Source organism: Solea senegalensis, linkage group LG17 (genome assembly GCF_019176455.1).
Source record: "Solea senegalensis isolate Sse05_10M linkage group LG17, IFAPA_SoseM_1, whole genome shotgun sequence".
Taxonomy (NCBI): domain Eukaryota; kingdom Metazoa; phylum Chordata; class Actinopteri; order Pleuronectiformes; family Soleidae; genus Solea; species Solea senegalensis.
Genome location: NC_058037.1, coordinates 20,405,868 through 20,415,649, shown reverse-complemented (window position 1 = coordinate 20,415,649; position 9,782 = coordinate 20,405,868). Strand labels below are relative to the sequence as shown.

Sequence of the window (9,782 nt, the reverse complement as noted above, 5' to 3'; positions counted from 1 at the left end):
CGATATAGAGTGTCCAATTTACCTCATCCCCATATTGCATGTTTTTGGTCTGTGGAGGAATCCGGAGAACTCAGAGAAAACCCACGCACACACGGGGTGAGAACATGTGACCTCCATGCAGAAAGACCCTTGTTCCAGGCGGGGCTTGAACTGCAAAGACAAGCGTGCTAACCACTACATCCACCGTGTGGCCAAGTTTGAGTTCAAATGTGAAACAAAATCCATTATTTCTTATTTGGGTCTATTAAGAAGAATATTAGCGATAATTAAGTATGCTAGTTTGTCCACAAGGGGGCACTAAACTACTTTTTTTTCACACTGCAAAAAAGTTTGTAAAAAATGTCAAACATTGCTTTATTTATTTATTTAGTTGATCTGTTAAAAAAAACTTCAGTGCAGTTTGTCCACAAGGAGGCGCCACCAACTGTTTTTCTACACTGTAAAACATTCTGACAATATATTATTTAATATAATATTAATAATTAATAATAATATAATAAAAGTTGTTTTTTAATAAAAGTTGTTTTATTCTTTTTATTTTATATTTTTAATGATCATTAATGGTTAATTGTCCACAATTGCGCACAAAAAATGTGCTCTCACATAATTAACCATTAATAAAAATGAATCTCAATAATCCAGTGTCCTTGTTTTTAACAGTGATAGTGATGCCTTCAATCTCATATTCATGACCAAATGTCATCTTTTTATTATTGGATGAATAACTGAATGAATGAATGAATGACTAACTAGATGCTTTGTATTAGGCGCACACACACACATATATATATTGCGAATATTCTGCTGTTGAAAATCAATAAAGGGATTTTTTGTTCTGTGAAAATCAAGTCTGATGATGATGGGCGGGACAGAGAGGGAGAGAGAGAGGGAGAGAGAGGGGGAGAGAGAGTATAAAAGCAGCAGCAGTGAACTTGTGAGCGCAGACACACACACAAAGAGCGGAATAAAAGACTTTTCTTCTTTTTTTGTGGAGGAGCACAGATGTGGAGCTGGTTGTGACGTCACAGCTGTGATAGACGTGAGGATGATGATGAAGATGAGTGGATCTGCTTTTTCTCTGGTGGATTTTTAAGTTGATGAAAGAGAGAGAGAAGAAGATGCTGCAGGTGAAGAAGTGAAGAAGAGGAGGATGAGGAAGAGGAGGCAGAAGTGTGTGTGTTCTCCGTGTGAGTGTGTGTTCTGTGTGTGTGAGTGTGTGTGCGCGCGCGCGCTCCGTCTCCTGGACAATGAAGACGCTTCTTAATCTTCATCATCTTTGCGCGAGAGAAACGCGTCATTTGCGGGTTTGTGTCTTTGCGTGTCTGCGGCCCCGCCCCCTCCTCCCCCCCCTCCATGACACCTGCTGCTGCTGCGGCTGCGGGTGGACGTGGATGTGACGCGGGACGGTGGAGGTGATGGAGACACCGGTGCCGGACGCGGAGCTGCTCAACATCTCCAGCGGCGGCAGCGGCGATAACCTGACGTCCGCGGACAGCCAGGTGGCGCTGCAGGCGGGAGTGGCGCTCACTCTGGCGCTCATCACTTTCGCCACCACACTCTCAAACGCCTTCGTCATCGCCACCATCTACCAGTCCCGCAAACTGCACACGCCCGCAAACTTCCTGATCGCGTCCCTGGCGGTGACGGACCTGCTCGTGTCCATCCTGGTGATGCCAGTGAGCGCGCTCTACACGGTGACACACACGTGGACTCTGGGCCAGGTGTTCTGCGACATCTGGCTCTCCTCTGACATCACCTGCTGCACCGCCTCCATCCTCCACCTGTGCGTCATCGCGCTGGACCGGTACTGGGCCATCACGGACGCGGTGGAGTACTCCAAGAAGCGCACGCCGGCGCGCGCCGCGGGCATGATCGCCACCGCGTGGGTCATCGCCATCTCCATCTCCCTGCCGCCGTTCTTCTGGCGCCAGGTGAAGGCGGAGGAGGAGGTGACGAGCTGCAACGTGAACACGGACCACATCTTCTACACCATCTACTCCACCTTCGGCGCCTTCTACATCCCCACGCTGCTGCTCATCGCGCTTTACGGCAGGATCTACGTGGAGGCGCGCAAGCGCATCCTCAAGCAGTCCAGCAACAAGCCGGGGAAGCGGCTCACGTCCGCGCACCTCATCACCGACTCCCCGGGCTCCGTGGCCTCCAGCTCCTCGCTCAACTACGGCACCAACGACACCAACTCCTCCCCCTGCTGTGACCACGCCTCCTCGTCGTCCTGCGCCAACGTGGGTCACGTCAAAGTGACGGTGAGTGACGCCCTGCTGGAGAAGAAGCGCATCTGCGCTGCCAGAGAGAAGAAGGCCACCAAGACTCTGGGCATCATCCTGGGGGCCTACATCATCTGCTGGCTGCCCTTCTTCATCTACACGCTGCTGGTGCCCGTGTGTGACTCGTGCTTCCACCCGGAACTCTTTGACGTGTTCACGTGGCTCGGTTACCTCAACTCACTCATCAACCCCATCATCTACACCATGTCCAACGAGGACTTCAAAAAGGCCTTTCACAAACTGCTGCGCTTCCGGTGCTGCAGAGCCTGAGCCCCGCCCCCCACACACTGAGCCCCGCCCCCAACTGGTCCATAACTAACCCAGAACTTACTCATAACTGACCAGAACTAACCAATAACTCATCACAAGAACTGACCAGCCCAGAACTAACCATGACTGACCTCTACTGATCCATAACTAACCCAGGACTGACCTCAACCAATCCAAAACTGACCAGAACTAACTCATAACTGACCCAAAACTAAGTTAACTGACCCTGGACTGACCACAACTGACCAGAACTAACCGATAACCCATCACAAGAACTGACCAGCCCAGAACTAACCATGACTGACCTCAGCTGACCTCAACCAATCAAAAACTGACCAGAACAACTGACTAGTCCAGAACTAGCGCATCACTGACCAGAACTAACCGTAACCAACCAGAACTGACCATATCTGACCAGAACTGACCTCAGCTGGCCTTTAACTAACCCATAACTAACCTATAACTGACCATAACTAACAATAATTAACCACAGCTGGTCAGAGCTGACCTCTCCACTTGCAGTCATGTGAAGTCTTGGATTGAACCACAACTCCCTCTACAGGTCGACCTGAGGATTACGCCATGACAATGTCGCCGCGACGCAGCAGAGGATTGTGGGAAATAATGACTGACCCTCAGTCAGACTGTGCTGCTGCCATTTCCTGAGCCAGTGGAATTCCTTTAAAGGCATAGTTCAGGTTTTTTCATTTAACGGTACAGGTGTCTACGTCTTTAATAATCTGCAATAATCTGTAATAACTGCAAGAAATTAACAAAAAACACTGTTAATGTTTCACCTTAACGAATGAGTGCCACAAGGGGGAGCTGTATCTGTTTGTGTCATGATTTTCTTTCACTTAAAAACATATGAATCCTGTGTGTGTGCACTTTACCACATAGCTTAGCATTAGCATCATAGACTTTACCAGAAGAAGATATTTTTTCAGAGGGAATGACAAACTTTTCTCTGTCAGATTTTGTGCTGAGAAATTTTATTTTTCCGTTTTAAAAGTTTAAGTTTTTTGTGTCTGATTTCATTTGTTTGATGTTGATTATTTATATTTACGAGTCACGCAGTTTTTTTCTGCGTTTACGTTGGCTACATCCACACTGCTCCATGTTTGAAAACACACAAATTCTGCTCCAGATTCACAGTTGGTCCACACTGTGGAGAATTTTCAAAACAATGATTCGTTTTTTTCAATTTTTTTGTTTGATTTTACTGCTTTTATGTTTATGTTAAGTTTCATTTGGCTACATCCACAATATCTTCATTTTTGTTTGAAAACTCAGAGGACGCATTTTAGTCTGAATGAGTAAAAGTGCAGAAAACTTGTTTTTTTTTCTGCTTTTAATTTTGTCTGCGTTTGTGTTGGCTACATCCACACTAATTAGTTTCCAATTAGTAGTCCACACTAGTGCGTTATATTTCAAGTAGTTTGTCTGGATGAGTACAAGGGTGGAATATTTTCAAAACAACGATTCAGTTCTGTTTTATTTCACAATTGTTTCTTTAAAATGTTTCTTTAGGCTACATCCACACTATCGACATTTTTGAAAACTCAGGATGCATTTTAGTCTGAACGAGTAAAAGTGCAGAAAACTTTCAAAATTATGACAGTTTTTTTTTTTTTCTATGGTTACGTTGGCTACATCCACACTAATTACTTTGTGTTTAAAAACACACAGATTCTTCACCACATTCACGGTTCGTCCAGACTGCTGTGTTAGTTTTTGCTGGTTCTGTTTTTTATTTGAAAACTCAGAGGTTATGGTTTTAGTCTGGATGAGTACGAGCGTGGGAAACTTTCAAAAATGATACCGTTCACTTCTTCATTGGTTCTTATTGAAACCGAAAAGCTAAAGAGCAGAAAGCCAACTTCCTATTTTTACGCAGACATGCCCAGTGTAGCTGAACACTTGTGTGGTATACATTTTCAGGCATGTTAGTGTGGACGTGCAACAATGCTAACGCTAATGGAGTTAAAACTGTTGGTTATTTTGATGTGAAAACATTTTGTTGAATGAAAACATGTTAGTGTGGACGTAGCATAATAGACTGGATATTAAAAGTGGGCGTGGTCTTCTAAACAGGAAGATCACAACCAGGCTCCTATTGGACGACGGCAGCTGTCAATCACACTGTCGTCCACTTTTCTGAAAAGAATTCACTCAGGAAAATGTTGTGTTACATAAGAAAGTCGCCCCCTGGTGGATATTTAATATATTTTCACCCAGAAGACGACATCCATTTTTAATATGCAGTCTATGCAGGGCCGGCTCAAGCCTTTATGGAGCCGTGAAGCAACTTGTGTTGGTTTTTCAAACACTAGAGGGCAGTAAAATCACAAAAGTGTCCTCGTATTAAATTGCACTTTCAAGTGAAGCACAAAGTGTGTTGATGTTAAACTGAAATCAAACCAGTAAAAAACAGTAACAACTAGTTTAATGGCTTTGGTTTTTAAAACTTAAAAAAAAAGCTAATCTGGTGGCCCTGGCCCTGGCCCTGGCCCTGGCCCTGGAAAAAACCTGAACTATCCCTTTATCACATCAGTGGATGAAGATGATGATGATGATGTTTGTGTTGTTGTTATAAATACACACACACACACACACACACACAGTGGGATTTTAAGCACAAACAGTTTAGCGCTAAGCTAACATTAGCCCCGCGGGTAAAAAAAAAAGTTATTTATTTATTTATTTTTGTTGTTGTGTTTATTTTATTTTTCCTGACTCAGTGACGAGAAATCCTGGTGCCTACAACACTGACCCTGACCCAGACTCACAGTCTGATCCAGACTCACAGTCTGATCCAGACTCACAGTCTGATCCAGACTCACAGTCTGATCCAGACCCAGACTCACAGTCAGACCCTGACCATTAAAATGTCATATTTAATCTGCGTCCTCAACACACACAAGGTCATCACTGACTGCACTGTGAGCGCCCCCTGCTGCTGAGGACTGAGGGAAAACGTGGCTGCCAGCGGAGACATAAAGAAAAACTGGTTTTATAAACTTGATAAAAGACTAAAGGTCAATAAAATCTCCTTCATGTTACAGGAAACTGGCGTTTGTAAACCACTCACTCTCCCACACCAAAGCCCATAGAGAAAACCAGTGATTTTAACATCACACACACAGGAGTTGTTGATCCACTCCTGCCTCCATCACTAAGTTCACATGTGTTATTTTGTAGAATTTGGCATTACAAATCCTGCGTTTGGATTTACTTCAGTGACACAAAGTGACCACACGAGGCAGCAGTAGACCAGCAGTTCCTGTGTCCTCACGAGCTAAAATCACTGATTTTCTCTATGGGCTTTGGTGTGGGAGAGTGAGTGCTTTACAAAGAGTCTTTTGTTAAGTGGATAAAATCTGGTTTTCCTTGCGTTTTCACTCCACAACCTCATAGTTGAACTTATTTAAATGTTTTTTTTTTCTTCAGTGTGACGCTGTTTTATTCGTTTTGAAGAAATTCATAGTTGTTTTCTTGCCTTGCTGAGAGTCTGATGCGACAATCGACTGATTCAAATCTTTATTTATATTATTTCACATGGTCCATGTCCACCCACAAATACTTTCAGTCGAGTCCAACTTTATTTGTAAAGCACTTTAAAAAGAACACAGTGGATAAACAAGAGACGCACACGGTCACACGAGGCAATAAAATACACACACAGAAAAAAGAGAAAATGCTTAGATGAAAGCAAAGTATCGCTTGTGAACACATGAAACAAAGCGGTGTCATCTCACTCTCAGCAAGAAAGTGAAAAATAACAAACTTTCCACTAAAACTTTATTGAAATGTAAAAAAAAGTGTGTTTTTCAGCCAAATCAAAGGAGAGGAAGCTGCTACAACTTAAAAAAGAACAAGACATTTAAAAGAAACAAGTCGCTACATCAAACATGGCTGCCAGAGATTCTGATTTATGAGCGTCATCTGTTTGGAAGCAGGTGTGACGCTGTTTCAGCTCAGTGACGATGGATCGCCTCTCTGTGGACAGTATTGATCGGCTCCATGTGAAACTGTGTAAACCCCCATGGATGTTGCATTTCACGCGGGCGTGGCTTCTGCTGTACAACGCTTCTGCACCGTGACTGCTCTGCTCTGCTCCGGAGGATCTGGAGTCCAAACCCTCGCTGCACCCGGGAGCTCCAAAATGCACTGCTGCTGTTGTGAAAGCTGAAAAAAGACAAAAATATCAATAAAACAAAAGGTCTATGGATTCACAAGGTTCTGACTCTTTCAGCCACATGTGTATATAAACCACTCACTCTCCCACACCAAAGCCCATAGAGAAAAACAGTCATTTTAACATCACACACACAGGAGTTGTTGATCTACTGCTGCCTCCATCACTAAGTTCACTCCTTCACTCAGATTGACCTCAGTGACACAAAGTGACCACACGAGGCAGCAGAGGACCAGCAGCTCCTGTGTCCCCGCGAGCTAAAATCACTGATTTTCTCTATGGGCTTTGGTGTTTGACGTTAGCATCTACTACAGCTTCTCTCCCACACACACATGTAAATGAGTGTATAGCGCCCCCTGTATGACTGTTCTCTCTTGACTCTTTGACGAGCAGCTGTTCAGCGTGACCTCAGTGTGAGCTGAAGGTCAGGACGTTCCTCGTCTGCAGAGCTTCAGGTTCTTTAGAGAACAACAACAATAATAATAATAATGAAGATGATGATGATGATGGTGGTCCTGCTGTTGTAAGTCGTTACTGCAGACGACAGCAGAGGCAATAAAGAGGGAACACACACACACACACGTGTGTACACAGTGTATATGACACACTCACAGTCTCACCCTCTCATCCTCTCACAGTCTCACCCTCTCATCCTCTCACAGTTTCACCCTCCCATCCTCTCACAGTATCACCCTCTCATCCTCTCACAATTTCACCCTCCCATCCTCTCACAGTATCACCCTCTCATGGTCTCACCCTCTCATCCTCTCACAGTCTCACCCCTCTCATCCTCTCACGTCTCACCCTCTCATCCTCACAGTCTCACCCTCTCATCCTCACAGTTTCACCCTCCCATCCTCTCACAGTATCACCCTCTTACAGTCTCACCCTCTCATCCTCCACGGTCTCACCCTCTCATCCTCTCACAGTTTCACCTCCCATCCTCACAGTATCACCCTCTCATCCTCTCACAACCCTCATCCTCTCAGTTCTCATGTCTCATCCTCTCATCCTCACACCCTCTCATCCTCTCACAGTCTCACCCTTATCCCCTCACAGTTTCACCCTCCCATCACCCTCCTCATCCTCTCACAATTTCACCCTCCCATCCTTCACAGTATCACCCTCTCATCATGGTCTCACCCTCTCATCCTCTCACAGTCTCACCCTCTCATCCTCTCACAGTCTCACCCTCTCACAGTCACCCTCTCATCCTCTCACCCTCTCACAGTTTCACCCTCTCGTCCTCTCAGTCTCACTCTCTCTTAGTCTCACCCTTTCATCGCCTCTGTCTGTGAGTGTTTTAGGCTCCGCCTCCTGTCAGTCATTGACGCTGGTGTTTCATTCTTTCATTCAAGTGTCTTTTATATTTCAGTGTTTTCATTAAATCTGAACTCATTTAAAGTGAAGAATAATGATTTCACGTCAGATGAACGTGTGACTGCTGTCGATTTATTTGTTTGCAGCTGAGACAGAACAAACTCTTCTCTTCACGCTCCATCCACGTATGGACTTCCTGTCGTCTCGTGTCATTTCCTCCGTCCTCGTCATCGATCGTATTGAAAATGTGACGGACAGACAGACAGACGGCGGTTTCCCACTGAACTGTGGGATTGCAGACGTGTCTCGTGTAACTGTCAGAGTGTTTTCTTTTCAGCAGAGAAGAAGAAACTTTGTGACAATGTGACAGAATGTGTCCTTTGTCTGTCACATGAGCTGTGAAAGTCTGTCGGAGAGGACAGAAGACACAGACACGAGAAAACTGCTCTGTCAGAGAGGACAGAAGACACGAGAAAACTGCTCTGTCAGAGAGGACAGGAGACACAGACACGAAAACTGCTCTGTCAGAGGACATAAGACAGACACGAGAAAACTGCTCTGTCAGAGAGGACAGAAGACAGAGACACGAGAAAACTGCTCTGTCAGAGGACAGAAGACAGACACAAAAACTGCTCTGTCAGAGAGGACAGAGACAGAGAAAACTGCTCTGTCAGAGAGGACAGAAGACAGACACACAAGAAAACTGCTCTCTCAGAGAGGACAGAAGACAGAGACACGAGAAAACTGCTCTGTCAGAGAGGACAGAAGACAGACACACGAGAAAACTGCTCTGTCAGAGAGGACAGAAGACAGAGACACGAGAAAACTGCTCTGTCAGAGAGGACAGAAGACAGAGACACAAGAATTCAACTCAATTCGGCTTTGGAAATTGGAATTAGAATTGGAATTTTTTTTTTTTGCCTTGTTCAAATTTGGCTCAGTGGCACAAAGTGACCACACGAGGCAGCAGTAGACCAGCAGCTCCTGTGACCCTGTGAGCTAAAATCACTGATTTTCTCTGTGGGCTTTGGTGTGGGAGAGTGAGTGATTTACAAAGACGTGAAACATGAAATAAGAATTAAAACAATTTCATGGAGCTGAAGCTTCATCTGTGATAGATTTAAACGTCTTAAATGAATCAATCACTCTTTTGGCATAAGCACTTTTCACCAACACAACAAAAGTCAAACACAATGAAAGCACAAGTGTCTCCACGTGAACACAACAACTCAAAACTGATCACACTTGTGGCTGATGATGTGAGGGAACATCAGAGAGCACTGGTCTGTGAGGCTCTACGATGGATAGGAATCTGTTTCACCCTCTCATCTGTTGATCGTGTCCTCAAACGCAACAGACTGCACATGAAACAGTGAGTGAGTGACTGTGTGATGGTGAGTGAGTGAGTGACTGTGTGATGGTGAGTGAGTGAGTGTGATAGTGGGAGTGAAATTCTGTGAGTGTGATGGTGGGGAGTGAGTGAGTGAGTGAGTGAGTGTGTGATGTGAGTGAGTGATGAGTGAGTGTGTGAGTGAGTGTGTGATAATGACTGAGTGAGTGTGTGATGGTGAGTGAATGAGTGAGTGAGTGTGTGTGATGGTGGGTGTGTGGGATAGTGAGCGAGTGAGAGTGTGTGTGGATGGTGAGTGTGTGATGTGGAGGAGTGTGTGATGGTGGGGTGAGTGTGTGGGATGTGAGTGTGTGAGTGA

General features: G+C 45.0%; 1 protein-coding gene across 1 annotated transcript; it reads left to right on the top strand.

Annotated features, from left to right (window-relative positions):
- The first annotated feature begins 1,347 nt into the window (after positions 1–1,347).
- LOC122784362 (5-hydroxytryptamine receptor 1B-like) lies at positions 1,348–3,585 on the top strand. The gene has a single exon (XM_044049607.1). The coding sequence runs from the start codon at positions 1,416–1,418 to the stop codon at positions 2,553–2,555; it is 1,140 nt and encodes a 379-aa protein (XP_043905542.1). The 5' UTR covers positions 1,348–1,415; the 3' UTR covers positions 2,556–3,585.
- Positions 3,586–9,782: the final 6,197 nt, after the last annotated feature.